At 41.9% G+C, this 16,944-nt stretch overlaps 1 protein-coding gene across 6 annotated transcripts in view; it reads left to right on the top strand.

The window, feature by feature from the left end:
- Phkb (phosphorylase kinase regulatory subunit beta) overlaps positions 1–16,944 on the top strand; it is a 204,043-nt gene that overhangs the window by 165,059 nt on the left and 22,040 nt on the right. For all 6 annotated transcript variants that reach the window (XM_063278111.1, NM_001414933.1, NM_001414932.1 and 3 more), the window contains 3 exons: positions 3,050–3,184; positions 9,340–9,469; positions 15,296–15,403. In XM_063278111.1, coding sequence (XP_063134181.1) covers positions 3,050–3,184; positions 9,340–9,469; positions 15,296–15,403 — 373 coding nt within the window. The remainder of the gene's footprint in view (positions 1–3,049; positions 3,185–9,339; positions 9,470–15,295; positions 15,404–16,944) is intronic.

Here is a 16,944-nt window from a genome sequence, read left to right as displayed (position 1 = left end):
CACCAAGGGCCATGTCTGGGTCTGTGGTCCTACTGCAGCTGGGGGATGTGTTTATGTCCTGTGCTGCCACCGAAGGCTCTATGGATGCCTGTGGTCTGTGCAGCCACCTGAGACCATGTTGATGTCCTTGTCCTGTGCTGCTGCCAAGGGCTGTGTTGATGTTCATGTTCTCCACCAGAGAACAGGCAGAGGTCCGTGGTATGTGGTGATGCTGGAGACCATGAGGAACTTAATGATCCGGGAAGTTACTATTTATTTGTATCTGTGACTGCAGACTCACAATTGATTTAAAAAAAAAAAAAGGATCCTAGAAGGCTTCTGTGACAACTCCTACTTCCACCCCATTTCCCACCTACCCCCTTCCCCAAAAGTAACAGCCTAGACAGGAAACCATCAAAGAGAACTCTAAAGGACTGTGGTAAGAGTGCTGAAGTGTAGCTCTCCACAGTTGATGGCTTCTCGCTGGGGTGCAGGTGGAGACGGATCATAATCCAGCGGGTATAAGAACAAAATAAATTAGACTTGTGAGCTCCTCCTCCTCCTCCTCCTCCTCCTCCTCCTCCTCCTCCTCCTCCTCCTCCTCTTCTTCCTCTTCCTCTTCCTCCTGCTCTTCCTCTTCATTTTCTTCTTTTGGGTGGGAGGTCACAAGGATGGGGATGGACCTGGGAGAACTAGGAAGTATGATTGCAGTACATGATGTGAAATTCCCAAATATTCATTTTTTTAAAAAATGTAAATAAAAAAGTGGGGGCATTCTGATTTTGTTGTCATTGTTCAGTTGTGGTTTGACTTTTGGTTGGGTTTGAGACATAGTCTTACTATATAGCCCAGACGTTCCTGAGTTAGGATCCCCCTGCCTCCACCGTCTAAGCACCAAAAGTACTTTCTATTATATGCCGCTGCTCAGCTAGCACAGTGTCCGGATCACGGTGCTGTTATCACGATAACAAATGAACACCCCAAGTGGCTTCTTACCTCCGTACGTTGTGCATCTCTGCAGTCCTGTAGTCTAGGAGAGAGCCTTCCACTCCATGCTTCTTTTCATCCCATTGGCTTTCTAAGCATCCAGAGGACAGATTTTCCGCTGCATGGCTCAATAATGGGCCTTACTCTAAGCTACTACACATATAAAATGTAGCATTAAAACGAGAGGGAAATAAAGTAGAATTATAAGTAACTTTAAGTTAAACCTATGCAGACTGTAAGATTAAAAAAAAAAATCAAGATTTTTATTTAAGAAAAAGGTCCATTGAGTACATTTTTTTAAACCAAAGTGTTTGTAACAACTAATAAGGAATTTTAACATCAAAGCATCCAAAAGTAACTGAGTTCTTGTGGCTGCTGTTTTTTATACCATTTTGGCAAATATAGTCTCTAGCACAGAAGGTGAACATGTCAAAAAATCTACTTTTTGCCAGAAACATAAGCCTATTTCAGTTTTCAGCTGATTTGAAGAAATAGCCCAAGGCTTAGGGAACTTCAGGGAAGAGGGAGAAGGAAGGAGCAAGAGCTGAAGGGTGAGAAAGCGGCTATGAAACTCCCTCTTCTGGGTGTGACTCAGTCAGTGATCTCAGTGCAGCTGTGCACAGGCCCTGGACCAGAGCACAGGTCAGTTGGTCTTGCAACAGGCAGCAAGGTTCCAGAAAAAACTGGAATGGACTTCCCTGGGGATGGGGATGTTGCTAGGGATGCTGAGGGACAGTTGGGGTGGATTCAATCAAGCCTTGTAACAGTTTTTGATACATTGTTAACATCCTGTCCTTGTGTTAGTGCATTACTCTCACTGTAACAAAATATCTGATAGAATCAACTTGCGAAAACCAACATCCTTTTAGTGTTGGAGATTTTCGTCCATGGTCAGTTGACTCCATTGCTGTTCCGCCTGCGGTGAGCAGCACAACATAGCTGCGTCACCTGGCAGAGCAAAATCCTGGCACTCAAGAGAGCAGGCAGAACGGGGAAGGCCCCATCGAGGGCATCTCCCTGTGACCAGAAAGCCCACTCTAAGGCCCTCCCTTAATGTTTCAACTATCTTTTAGTCATACCAAGCTTGTCAGTGGGGTAGGGATGAGGGGTGGGAGGCATTTAGATCCAAGCAACCGGTTCTGTTTCTCTCAAACTGAGCATTTTAAAGCATGTACTCAAATCCCTGACATCCAGAAATAACAACAGTAGGAGAGGAAAACTGAGATCTTCATCTGTGATCACAGAGATTGGAAGTCACTGAGACTCGATCTGTGGCCTGTGGCCTGGCCCAGAACAAAGGATCCTATGCCTTGTTGACCCCACCTCTGGTTGACTTAAGGTTTTTCTCCCATCTTTTGCACTGAGACATTAAAGTTTTCCCAAGAGGGGAACATGACTGTTGTTTTGCAAAGCAGCTTGAATCTCTGGACTGTGTTTGCCTTAAGTTTTCACCTCTGTTCATACAGTAGCCTGGTGGGTTGTTCTTCGAGGGAGTATATCCAGAGAAAGACAGTCCTCTGTCTAGCTGCAGCAACCCTTCTCTAACACAGCACTGTGGCTAACGTGCAGCTAACTGCCCTTGTATTTCAAACATGGGCACCTATGGTTCTGACCAGTGCCAAGTCAGTGACTTACAAGGTAAAAAGAAGTTTTTTAAGACTCATCATCTCATCGTTCCCAGGAAGAGAACATGTATGTGATGGCACGTCTCAGCCCCTTTCTCAAGACACATCATTCATGTGCCATTTGATCTTGGTGTGTGTCTTACAGCAGCTGTAGTATGTCTGTGTATATTACAGTATAGTATATGTATATGCATACATGTACTCTCATGCAGGAATAGTGAATCTGACCTGGAAAGAACCGTACATACTTAGCTTTCACTGTGTTTTCTAACTAACTCCCTGTTCAAGAGCAGCCTTTAGATTCTGATCAGGTTTCAGTCTGGATGGAAGAAATAGCAGTGGTCCAGGAAGTTTAATGACCTTTCCTTCATTTCACCCAGGATGCATCAGTCCTGTGAAGGGTGTCTCCAGGCACGAGATGATTGCGCTGAAGAGAGCTTTGTTCTTGCTTTGTTCAGGTGGATCATCCATGCCATGGAGTACGAACTGCAGATCCGTGGCGGGGATAAGCCAGCTGTGGACTTGTACCAGCTCTCGCCCAGTGAGGTTAAGCAGCTGCTGCTCGACATCCTGCAGCCTCAGCAGAGTGGGAGGTAAGCGGACCCTTCCGTCAGCTGCAGGGCACTCAGAAGCATCTGCTCTTCTTAACTACTAGATTAGACCTTAGTACACTATTAACAGGAAAATTCAGGAGTCCCACATGGTGGCTTATACCTACAACCCCAGCACTTCCGAGACCGAGACAAAAAGCTGTCTGAGCTCCAGAGTAAGTACCAGGCCAGAGGGAGAGCCAGCAGAGCATGGGGCCGCCTTCCCATGTGGGAACAGCGATGGCACAGCAAGTTGAAATGTCCAGGTTTACGCATCTGTGTTGATTTGAGTTTTATACTTTCCAGGTATAGTTCGTAACACTTTCCCACTTTTATTATTCTGTGCAGTATGAAACATTTCATACAATTTTGACTAAACCTCCTTTCTGGAAACTTATAGCGTATGGCATTTCCTCCCAACACGTCGGCAGAAGAAATTGGGTCTGGTAACATGTAGATTGCTGCCTGACTCTGCCTCTGTGGACTGTCAGCCTCAGCTAAACCCTTCCATATACTTAACTTAGGAGAGAATAGCAACAAAACAAGTGTTTGTTGCTCGCCTTTAAGTTTGTTTTTTATTTTTTTAATTCCAGGGTGAGCAGTCAGTAGTGTAATTATTTAGGCAAGTACTTATTTAGTGTGATGACAAAGTGGAATCTTCTAGAGAGGTTGTCTATAAAAGCATGACTCTGTACATATGTGTGTATGCATGTATATGTTTAATACACACATATGTATATTACTTACACAAGAGCTTATTTAGTGTACATGTGTCTAGCATCCCCAGCGTGATGAATATTTATATTTTATATACATATATCCGTGATGACAAATATGTGCCTTACAAGTCTCCTTGTTATACAACAGTTAACATTATAACATATCAGTTGCAGTGTCCCAGTGACATCTGAAATGATGTTTTCTGGAGCCAGACGAGTTAATACTGAGATTCTTATGGAAAAACTTAACATGAGAGAACGGACATAAGAAAACCTTTCCCAGATGGTTTTAAAGCATACTGTATGGCGTCTGTGACTAAAACAGTGTGGCACATTAACAGAGAGGCCCATTGGAGAAAAGAGTCAAGAGATGACTCTCAATAAATACACATTGATGGGGAGGGGAACACCCATAAAGAAGGGGAGGCGGAGGGATTAGGGGGATGATTGCCCGGAAACCGGGAAAGGGTTTCCGAAATGTAAATAAGAAATGTAAATAAGAAATACTCAAGTTAATAAAAAAAAAAAAGAAAAGAAAATTGAGTCAATTGGTGCACTTACATACACTAACACACACACACACACACACACACACACACACACACACACACATCACAGCACATGTACCTGCAGAACTTTAAAACTGTCTAGGTCAGAATGGAGATCAACAGAAAGGAGAACATGAGAGAAAAGGAATGGTATGATGTAAGAGTAAAAAAACATGTTCAACATATTAAAAAATATATATATAAAAAAAGAATTTGCTACATGATAATATTACCATCACAAGTCAGTGGGTCAAGAATGGACTTTTAAAATAAATACTTTTGGGTTGGGGATTTAGCTCAGTGGTAAAGCGCTTGCCTAGGAAGCGCAAGGCCCTGGGTTCGGTCCCCAGCTCCAAAAAAAAAAAAGAACCAAAAAAAAATAAAATAAAATAAAATAAAATAAATACTTTTGACAACCTGACTGCTATTTGCAAAAGGTAAAATCAGACACTCATTCTGACATATAAAAACCAGTTCCAAATAGATTATAGATCTGCATGTAAAGTATGTGGGACACAGAAGACATTGATTAAATTTCTCTTTGACCTTGGAATGGGAAAGGCCTTTAGTATGATTCAACCCAGGGATAAGATAAGGAACAACTAATAAAGCCTATCAGGTTTTAAATAACCTTTTTTCACGGCAAAGATGTCAAGAGAAAACCAGGAACCCAGACCCATACATTCTCTGAAGAGTTAGTATCCAAGCGTTCTTAAGAACTGAGAGATAACTGCCCAAGACCAGGAGATACCTGGAGCATGAACAATCTGAGCCTCTCATTAAAAATGTCCTTTGGATATTTTAAAAGACGTTCATATTAATCTATAATGAAAGCTGTGCATGGGCATTGTGTTAGTCAGGGTTCTCAGGAGTCACAGAACTTATGGACTGTCTCTCTATACTGAGGGGGTTTATTGTGATAACGTACAGTCTGTCCTCCAACTAACCCAACAACGGGCAGCTGCGAGTGGGAAGTCCATGAACCTAGTAGTTGCTCGGTCCCAGGAAGCCGGTTGTTTGAGCTGCTTCTGTAGAAGTAGATTCCATCAGATGTGCTACCAAGTAAGTGCAGGCCGGTGGAGAGGAGTGGCTCTTCCTGCTTCCAGTGTCCTTAGGTAGGCCTCCTGCAGGTGTGGCCCAGATTAAGAGTGTGTGCCACCACGCCCAGATCAGTCTCCTGGGAGGGGTTAAAGTCATCCATTACCTGCCTGGGCCTAAGCTTTTCATGGCCACTATGCCTCAAGATCTCCATGCCAAGAACCAGGTCTTCCAGCCTCATGATCTGGATCAGAGATGTGCCCTCCAGTTCTGGACTGTAGTTCATTCCAGATGTAGTCAAGTTGACAACTAGGAATAGCCATCACGGACATCGAGACACTGCTTACCTTTCTCGTAGCTTAAGTTAGACTGTGTTTAAGGATTTGCCAAGGCTGTGAGGAGAAGGGACTGCATCTATAACTGAGGGGTACAGCCCTTTCTGGTGGGATTTGACATCTAAGAACCCTTTCCTTTTGGCCAGGTCCTTTTAATAATCTACTTTGAAAATATGTTTCTAACAACATGGAAATGTGTATGCGTAAGATCACTGATTAAATTATTGCTTGTAATTGAAAATTTGGGTATTTCTATAACCTAAATGTGATATGCCCACACAGCAGAGTACTGTGTGTCTTTGAAGAAAGGAATTCTTTCTAAGATACATCGTCAAATGAAACAGTAAAAAGCAAGACAGTGTCTATTAGATGCAATTCATATTTTTAAAATGTATGCATTCACTTGTGTAGAAGAAATCCAGGAGGGATAAATCAGAAACTAATATGATGTATGCTGATCAGAGAGGATACAAATGGCTGGGAAATGGGGAAGGAGATGCAGCATAACAGAGTTGGGCACAGAGCAAGCCTTCCCCAAGCTGGCCACCATGCATGGAATGCCTCTTCCTTAAAAGTAGTGGGTGTCACCTGCACCCAACTCCTAAGTAGTGGGAGTATTGGGTACTGCAGGTTTACGTGAGGTATTAAAGCAAGTGTATATATGGAGGAGCAGCCCAGAGTGGAGTGGAAACCAACGGATGAACCCATATGAACCCAGCTCACACAAATGAGTACTGCTACACAGGGGAGACTGGGAAAGCCCCCTTTACAGACACCAACCACACCTAAATGCTGCCTCTAGTGAAAGCATGCTTCTGGCCAGCACACAGTCATCAGCAGTCTGAACTGCATGTCTCCAGAGAGATTAATAAATGTATTATGACTGAAAAGCAGATTTCTCACAGTTAAAGGCCATTCCTATTAAGGGAACAGAGGTTGGTTGATTGAAACTGCTGAGCCAATATGAAGTCGTGGGTTTACACTGATAGATACAGAAATGAGCATGGATCTGTGCTTGTGCATATGCATCTATGTGTTTCCTGCTTCTGTCTACCGAGATGTCCTAGAAGCAGTGAAACTGTGGGAGTGATGAGCAAACCTGAAGCAGATGCATTCTAAACACTGAAATGAAAGTCAGCTTTTCTTAAAGAAATGGTTGGTTTCAGAAGAAGGCAGGAAAGAAAGAAAAGAGAAGAAAAGAAAAAAGGAAAAAAATGCAAGGTAAACCAGGAGCGTCTTTGTGCCAGGAAGAAAAAAAAAATCTAAATATGACAGAGGAGTGGACACTGGAGAAACTGGAGCAGACCCCTGGGACTCCAACTGAGATGGGGTTTTGTTTTTCCAATGTGTGTCTGCTCATTTGTGTAGAAGAAATACACAAATAAGAGTAAGAGAGTCCACGCTGATAGAGGTCAGTGACTGCGAGGGAAGGGACTCATTCTCAAGGCAGAATGTGATTAAAAAGTATGGATAGAGTGGTGGGAGCGGAGAAGGGTCACTGAGCGAGTGCAGCAGAGGCTGGTTTGAAGCAGCGTGGACGGAAAGCTGGCACAGTCTCCGGGTGTTTCTGCTCAACGTAATTAGTCATAGCAACAGAAAAACAAGTAACCGTGCTGTAGTGGACAAACCTCTCAGACTCCCATCACCCAGACGATGAAGATTAGCTTCACCAGTAATACGACTTTAATTTCATGTACCATTGATACTGACAGCTATCACGTCTGAATTTTCTTGGCCAAATGCATTAAAAAAAAAACAAAACATAAAACCCAAATAGAAAAATCCTATGAAACAGCAAATGTTACTAAAATGTGAAAACTTAAATAATAGAGCTAATAATAAGAAAAAGGCAGAGGAGGAAGAAAAGAAGCAGAAGATAAGAAGGAAGAGGAGGAGAAAAGGAAGGAAAGAGACAGAGAAAGAAAGAGAAAAAGAGAAGGAAGAAACGTGAAGAAATACCACGGATTCAGAGCCTCCAGGAAATGGAAACTAAATGACACATGCCATCCTGAATTGGAGCCTAGCAGATAAATTAATATTATTTTGATTGTTGGTATCAGTAATTAAACTGTGATTATATAAGGTAGTAAGAGTGGGAGAGGATTTGAGTGAAGAGGGCATAAGAAATTTGCATTATTCTTTTTTTTCTTTCTCTCTTTCTCTCTTTCTTTCTTTCTTTCTTTTTTTTTTTTTTTTTTTTTTTTGGAGCTGGGGACCGAACCCAGGGCCTTGCACTTTCTACCCCTGAGCTAAATCTCCAACCCCGAAATTTACATTATTCTGTGATTTCTCTAAGTGTAAAGTTTTTCAAAGTAGAATGACAAAATTTTAAGTACAGAGGACCTGACATCAATTTCCAGCACCCATGTGGTGGCTCACAACTACCTGTAACTCCAGTTTCAGGGGATTCAGTGCCCTCTTCTGGCTTCCACAAGCACAAGACATGCACATAATTCACAGACATACAGACAGACAGTCAGACAAGACAGCCATACAGATTAATGATGGTGATGATCTAAAATGATTTCCCATCTCTGTTGTACTTTCATATTCTTTTCATGTTCTAAGCAAAGGCTCCCTTTACAGTGCTTAGCCATAACCTCGGAGTGCTCTGAAATGTATTTGAGCTGTTGTCACGTTTAAGGGATGTGGATAAAAATCAAATGCAGAGGGTATTCATTGACCAAAGAGAAACTTCAGCACATCGTTGGCCTTGTTGCCTTTTGGCAAACACAGAAGGTGGCAGTGTGAGTTTGGGTCTGTTAGCAGAACTTCAGCCATCCAGAAAAGACCCTTCTTAATTACTAAATGTATCAGGTTGCACTGGTTTTCTACCACAGAAACAAGCATGTTCCTGCTTAGCATATTGTCAGTTGGTCCTGACACGCCCCACATGTGATGAGTGTGTTTTTCAATCTGTCTTCTTTTTAAGTACCAAGTGGAAACAGAGACAGAGAAACACACACGCAGTTTTCAGCTTTTGCAAAATTACATTTTGTCACTGTGTGATCTTTAAAAATAAAGCAAGTTCTGTACCTTTGACAATTGTGGATAGTATATTAGGGCAATATCAAACCTAGAATTTTGATTTATTATTATGGTTCTGCCATAACTCTTATAAGTAAGGTTCTACATATGGTCGACAGTGAAAGTTTTATGTCTAGTTTTTTGGTCGAAGATTTCAGCCTTATTTAAATAACCAGCTTTTGTAAGATTTAGAATAAGGTCACTTTAATATATATTAGATATATAATATTTTCTGAACATTAGCTTGTTCATTTCTTACCAAAGTTTATTGATACCTTTCTGATGCTTACATTTTATTAATGTGAGAACAATATAAAATAACTGTGAAATTGGTTGTGCCATTTCTGATGTGGGGAAGCCATCCGATGGTGTAGTCAACAACTCATGACTTCGTAGAGAGTGCCATTGTGCCTGCTGACGCCAGTCTCCCTGCTGCTCATGCCTCCTCCAAACCTGTTCCTCGGCACTGAGACTTTCCCCTTGGTCTACAGATGTTGGCTGAATAGACGTCAGATTGATGGGTCACTGAATAGAACACCCCCAGGATTCTACGACCGCGTGTGGCAGATCCTGGAGCGCACACCTAATGGTATCGTTGTAGCTGGCAAGCATTTGCCACAGGTATAATACACTTATGTTGGGAGAAGGGACCAATGGGAGGAAAGGCATTCTTTTTCCCTCTGCACTGCCAACAGCGTTTCTTCTTCCCTGTGTTCTAAGAATGTTCAAAGATGGTGTGTTCAAGACAGGATAAAATGTCAGAAAATAAGTTGCCATTTGTTTTAGAATTGATTTTTATCCAGTGTACGTGTCTTTTATTTCCAGGTTTCATGTCCATGTAGATAGAAAAGGCTTTGCCACGTGTATCATTGCTGAGAAGTTGTATCTACATCCTTGAACTGGAGCATTTCTGATGCTCCCAGAGCCCTCTCTGGATCCCATGTGCCGAAACCTCTTATTGAGCAAGCTGTCCCTTCCGTTCACTTATTTGCAAATTCAGGGCGTCTTTCATGTACTAATTTGCCTTCTGTTGCTGTGATAAACACCATAACCAAAAGGTCTTTGGTTTGTGGTTCATCATGAAGGAAGTCAGGGCAGGAGCTCAAGGCAGGAACCTGGAGGCAGAAACCAAAACAGAAACATGGAGGAAGGATGCTTACTGCCTTGTTCCCCATAGCTTGCTCAGCCTGCTTTCTTACATAACTTAGGAATACCAATCCAGAGATGGCATCGCCTGCAGTGAGCTGGACCCAGCCACATCAATTATTACTCAGGAAAATACATACATACATACATACATACATACATACATACATACATACATACAGAGAGAGAGAGAGAGAGAGAGAGAGAGAGACAGAGACAGAGACAGAGAAAGAGAGAGAGAACGCGCTGCCTACAGGCCAATCTGATGGAGACAGTTCCTCAGTTGATGTTCCCCTCTCCCCAGATTACCCTGGCTGTGCCAAATTGACCAAAACTAACCCACAGATTTATTAGCTTTGCCTCAAGTAGTGGAACTTCCCACCGAGCAATGGTGGGCTGGTACTAGGGCCTCACAAACATGAACAACGCCTTGAAAACCATGTGTAGATCCGGCCTAGCAATGTAGAGCAGCCTGTGATGTGAGGACCAGGAGAAGCACTGTAAGCAGAGCTGCTGTCTTTCAGGTTCCTTGTGGTGTGACTCGTTGATGGTACAGATGAACCGTTGACTCTCCTGTGTGAGATGGTTTTCTTGATGATATAAATTGGCCTGCTTCTTTGATGTGATGATCATTTATTTAGTCCTAGTATTCAGCTGCTTATACAAAAGAAGAAATAGAATACTATGTCTGCTTCTAGTATTGAAACTTTACATCCATGTTGACGTAGCTCTTATGTGAAAAAACAAGTAGGCTCAGATGTACCCATATGTGTTTTGCTTATGTAAACAGAAGGACATCTGTGGAGCAGCTCACACAAATTGGCAGTGTGCTTTTCCTCAGAAGGAGGTGTCCAAGGATCTGTTGTGAGCTCTTCATTGAAACCCTCCTAGCCATTCAGTTAGAATTATGTGATGGGTCTATTTCCTACTCAAAACCTGACTCAGAAGTTTAAAACAATACAGGAGTACTCACAGCACTTAGTATTCACAGGAGTAGCTTCAGTGGCCTGTGTCGGTACTTCAGCCTTCTTCAGATCCCCTACTCCAGCCAACCCATCGCCCGAAAACCATGACCGCTCTTCTGTTGGCCCTCGTGCTCCTCCCAGGCCTCTTCCGTCAGCCTGGGCAGTGCACTGTGGACACCGTTGACAGTTGTCTCAGTTTACCGCCACCTCACCCACCAACTACCTACCGGGCTCCATTTGATCCTATGATAGCCTCAACTACGTTTATAACCTCCCCTTGCTTTGAGATAGATAGATAGATAGATAGATAGATAGATAGATAGATAGATAGATAGATAGATAGATATTATAAATTATGTATAGGCACAGTGTTTATTGTTTCATTTTAAAACTCCTGAAGTGCCATTTAGTTCTGATAACAACTCTGTGAAAACCTTTATTGTTTTGCATTAATTATTTAGGGTAGGATACGGAGTCATGAGTTTCACTATTAGATTTTCATGCATATGCGTCAGCACACTTGGTTTGCATTCGCTCCCCTTTCCTCTGCCCTCTTCCATGCCCTCTGTTCCCTCTGGTTAATCCCCTCCCTTCTCCCAGGTAGTCCCCTCCTCTGCTCCTATGTCACGCATGATCTGTTACACTTCCCTCTTTCCCCCACATGTTTAGAATTTCTTTCTCCTCTCTCGTGATCCACTGTCTAGTTTAATTATATGTGAGAGTGCACATATGCACACGTACACACGAGGTGGAAGTCAGCCTTACACCTCTTAACATACTCATTTCTTATTTGTTTTCCTGTACGTGTCATGGTTTCATTTTGTTTTATTTTTAGGTTACTATATCAAGTAATGGTTTCCTCACATCTTCAGGCGTGTGTTGTTAAACTTTGTTCTTAGTCCCTCTCCTCACTGTGCAACCCTCAGGCTGTTCCCCTCTCCTTCCTCCTTCTGCTCTTTAGTACGTGTGTTACGTCACCCTCTCTGCTTCCCTGCCTCTTAATCTCTCTCCCCTCTTCTGATCCCCTTTCAGTTCTGTTTTATTCCACTTTTAAGTCTAGTTTCTATATACTAGAGAAATTATTCAGAATTTGTCCTTCTGAGTCTTGCTTAACAAAATCATTTCTAGTTTTAATGAGTTTGCTATAAATGTTATGACAGTTCCTTTTATGTTTTTTTATTTTATCTTTATCTAGTTTTGCTATGAGGGTAATGATAGTTTCCTAGAATGAATTTGAAAATAGACAAATATATTTTATGAAGCAGTTTGGGAAGCACTGGTGTTAGGTCTTCCTTAAAGGCTTAGGAGAACTGGGAAGTGAGTCTGTCCGTTCCTGTGCAGGGACTTTACTGCTTCAGTGTCATTGTTACAGACATCAGTTCTTTACTCTCCATCTCACTAATTTCTTCCTTGTTCCCTATTACTTACTGACATCTATTGTTGGGGACTCAGAATGTTCTTTTTTTCTAAGGCCTTTATTAGTTTATTTAAAATATTTTATTCATTTACTTATTTAAATTATTTTAACTAGCTAATATTGTATTACTCAGGGTTCTACAGAGTAACAGAACATGCATGCATATATACATACATACATACATACATACATACATACATACATATGATCTATTTTAAAGTAAGTTCTATAAGCAGCTCAGAAAACCATGTATTCTATGTCTGTTGGATGGAATGTTCTGACGTATCTATTAAGTTACTGATCTGTGTTATAGTTTAACTATGTCTTGGTTTCATGTCCTTCTGTTGTGATGAAATACCCTGACAAAAGCAACTCAAGAGAGAAGGGTTTACTATAGCCCATCATTGCAGGGAAGTCAGGGGACAGGACTTGAGGCAGATAATCATATATTATATCCATAGCAGTGAACTAATGTGTGCATGCAAGTGTTCAGTTCTTTCTCCGTTTCATATACATTCCAGAATTCGTAGTCCAGGGAAAGATGTTACCCATAGTGGACAAGTCTTCCCATTAGTCAAGATAATCCCCCACAGACATGCCCCTAGGCTGACTTAGTCTAGAAAGTCCTTCATTGAGACTTCCAAGTGGTTCTTTCTTAGATTATGTCAAGTTGACAGGCAAAACTAGCCATCAGAAATAAGTGCATGGATGACCTGTCTGAAGATAAGCATCGGGTGTTAAGGATGCTCACTACTGTATTAGCACTGTGTTACCTTTGATGTCTGCTAGTGTTTATGTGTGGAGCTGGGAGTCCCGACATTTGGTGCACACACATTTACAGCTGTATGGTCTTATAGTGGAATGTTCCCTTTATTAGTATTGCTATATGACCTTATTGATCTCCTCTGATTTTTATTTGAGCCTAATTTATCAACTATAATGATAGGTATATCAGCTCATCCTCAGCTGCTGCTCATCTAGTAGATGGACTCCATTCATTTACTCTCAGTTTGTGGGTGTCTTTACCAGTGAGGTGTGTTTCTTTGGGACAACAAATAATTATGTCCAATTTTTAAATGCAATCATCCAGCTGTGTCTCCTTATTAGTAAGTTGAGACTCTTTTCAGCGAAGGTTATTATAGCGATTCCTGTGTAACTCCTGCAGTGCTGTTGGTGTGTTTTCTACTTGGTTATGTCAGTTGTCTCTTTCCTAGCTCTTATTTGCTCATCTGTTCCTTCCATCAAATCAATTCTTTATTTAGCTGTCATGATTCTCACTGCCTTTCACCAGATCTCACAGAGGCATGTCTAGCTCTCCATCTTCCCTCTACTTCAATAAAGGTACTTTATTATTACCATGGTATTCAGGATGAGGATACCAAAACATGGAATGATTTCCCCAAGGTTCATTCTCAGTAAGTAAATGACACCTGACAAAAGGCTTTATTTACCTGTCTGCTGTACTCTCAGGACTCTAGGTCCTTTCAGAAGAGTGGAGAAAATTCAAACTCTCTATCTGTTCTCTGTGATGATCAGCAATGCTTAGGAGCTAGGCTTCTCTTCTAATAAGATATTTAAGAAAATGTTAACATGAACCCGAAAGAGAGAGAGAGACAGACAGACAGACAGACAGACTTTCTTTCCTTCTGTGACCACATTAATCCCATTGTTAAACATCTAAACACTAACAATAGGCACCTGTCTTGGTAGCCAGGCTTCAGGTTTCCTGAGTCAGGTACTGAGTGTGGGATAAGATAGTTGTACTGAACATAGGACTAAACACCTTTCTGTCACTTATGTCAAGAAGACAAGCGAGAACTCCCTCAATACTATTCTAAGTAGCAAATAGATGTACTTTGTTTTAAGGCTACAGCTAAGTTCACTGTGAATTACTGAAACAAAAGCTAGTGTGCCCTGTTCTCTCTGCACCTCTTAGAATAATTCTCCTGACCGTCTCTGCTTTCTGGCACACAAGACTGGCATATGGAGTCTCCCCTTCTGTCCTTGAGTGCTACTCTATATTACATTTACATTTCTCATTACTATCACCAAATACCTGGTGCAAAACAATACATTGTAGCTCATGGTTCAGAGGAATACAGTCCATCCTGGCACGGGAAACATGACAGTGGGAACAGTTGGGTTCAAGGTGGTGACTGAGAAGCAGGAAGGGAGGAATGCCTTGCACAAAAGGCCTTTTCCCTTTCAGTCAGACTCAGCTCAAGCTGCCTACTTAGGGTTGGTCTTCCCCACTCACAGTTTTCTAGAAACATCCTCATAGACACAAGCAGAAGTGTACCTCATTGATGTTTGTGTGCTTAACCCAAACAAGTTAACAATTAGAGTTGGCCACCGTGGTCTCCATGCCTTGATTTGGATAGAATTGACTGTTCATCAGTGAACAAAAGGCAAAGAGAAAAGTTCTTTTAGTTTTGCCTTTTTTTTTCCTGTTTCCTACCATTTCTGCACATAGTTTTTTCTTATTTGTAGCATTTTTCTGTTGGCTGCTTGGAGAAGACTAACAGAAAAGTGATAAAAATGCAATCACAGTGACTTAGATCTTAAAGTCAACAGCAAGCATAACAACTTACGTTAATTCTGCAATATGTACTCGGTTCATTGTCTCAGTTTTTGGCTGTTACTTTATATATGGAATGAACTTTTAATACAATCCTTTCCCCTAAAATTATTAGTGTAATGAAGATTACTAAAAGAGTGAGGCTTAATTTATCACAATAGTCAGCTGGCTGGCTTCAGTAGTTTGACATATATAAAACCTAATCACAGAGGTGAAAATGCTCTCTCCGGTTTTATAGAAACTGGAAAGATTATTGATTAGAAAATGAATTTCCTCTATCAAATGGGACGCAGAGGGTAACACTCGGCATGTTAATGTGGAGGCTTTTTCTTCTTTTTCAGCAACCAACCTTGTCAGATATGACCATGTATGAGATGAATTTTTCTCTCCTTGTTGAAGATATGTTGGGAAACATTGACCAGCCAAAGTATAGACAGATCATTGTAGAGGTTTGTATTTAAAAAAAAAAAATGTAAGTCACCTAACTTACTTACTTTCTGTCTGCTCACTGAAGAACAGCATAGGAAAACTACCCTTTCCTCCTGAGACCAAGAATTTGGTCCGTCACCTGTCAGCCCCTCCAACAGAGTCCTCAGGAAGTCAGACATTCTTGACCCGGGTCAGGCATACCTACCATTCAAGTACCTTAAGCTCCTTCAGGTGGCAAAACCGAACAGACCAGCCACCCAGCTGCACTCCTCCTAGGTGGCCAGGGTGTTCAGCAATGCCACAATAGCAGAGGGGGTTTTTAGTGTTAGGTTCTCCTAATTACAGAAGTAATACCCTAAGAATGTAGAATGGGGCAACAGTTGAGAGAAATACAGGGAGCAAGGGATCATTGCTGCTAGATTTTTGAATGACATCTTTGAAAACATCAGCCTATGAAGGGAAGACATTGTGCAGAATACTAAGGCCCATGCACCTGTGCGCCCTTCTGTCCCATAAAATGCTGTACAATGAATCCAATGGAGAATCCAGTGTATGGCCAGTCCTCCCACTGCCTCTTTCTCTGCCAGTTTCTCTATCGGACATTCTATTCTTGCAAGTAAATTAGGTCTTATTGACAAAGAAGCTAGATTTGGCTCCTGATCAGCCCATTATTTCTGGAACTACGGCTAAACCTGGGTGGCATTCAGTCTCATCTCTGATGTCCCAACATGTGGAATAGTATGGTCCAGTCACTCAGCAGGTGTGAGGAGGGATGTAGAGAAGGGCTTTGGAAGGACAGGGTTGTCAGAAGGAGGCTTTCCTTGTGTCCTGTCCTTGGCTTCTCATGCCTAGTGTCCAGTGTCCAGGACAGATAGTGGACTTAGAGCTTCTTCTTGCTGACTTCTGGTGGCTTTTGTAACTTTCATACTCTCCTGTCTAAAGACTGACCTACCCAAGGGCCTGCCACATTGTGACCCCTGAACTTTACTGTTGTATCTTCAGGTTCTGCCTTGGAGTATTTAGATAACATGCACCCTGTAAGATTTCTAAATGTAGAACCAGGAAATCTGTTTCCTGGTCAGTGTACAAAGTATAAGGTTCTTCAGAAGGCCCCGAAGGCCCCTACCAATTACCACATTCAGAGCCACATACCACATACATGTACATAGTCTATACATGGACATTTGTCATCTAGAATGAGCCTTATAAGCCACTTGTAGTGGCTCGGGCCTTTAATCCCAGGATTTGGGAGGCAGAGACAGATGAAGCTCTGTGAGTTCCAGGACAACCTGGTCTACATAGTAAGTTCTAGGACAGCCAGGGCTATGTAAAGAAACCCTGTCTCAAAAAAATAAAAAAGAAAGAAACTAATAATTTTTACAAATGAACATCATAAGGACATGGCAGATGGCTCAGTGTTTAAAAGCACTTGCTGCCCTTCCCTAGGGCCCAGATTTGGTCCCCAGCATTCACATTAGGTGGCTCATAATTGCTGGTAACTGCAGCTTTAGGGGATCCAGTGCCATCTTCCTTTCTGGCCTCCGTGGGCACTAAACTCACG

Source organism: Rattus norvegicus, chromosome 19, assembly GCF_036323735.1.
Source record: "Rattus norvegicus strain BN/NHsdMcwi chromosome 19, GRCr8, whole genome shotgun sequence".
Classification (NCBI taxonomy): domain Eukaryota; kingdom Metazoa; phylum Chordata; class Mammalia; order Rodentia; family Muridae; genus Rattus; species Rattus norvegicus.
This window is presented reverse-complemented; position numbering and strand designations above follow the sequence as displayed.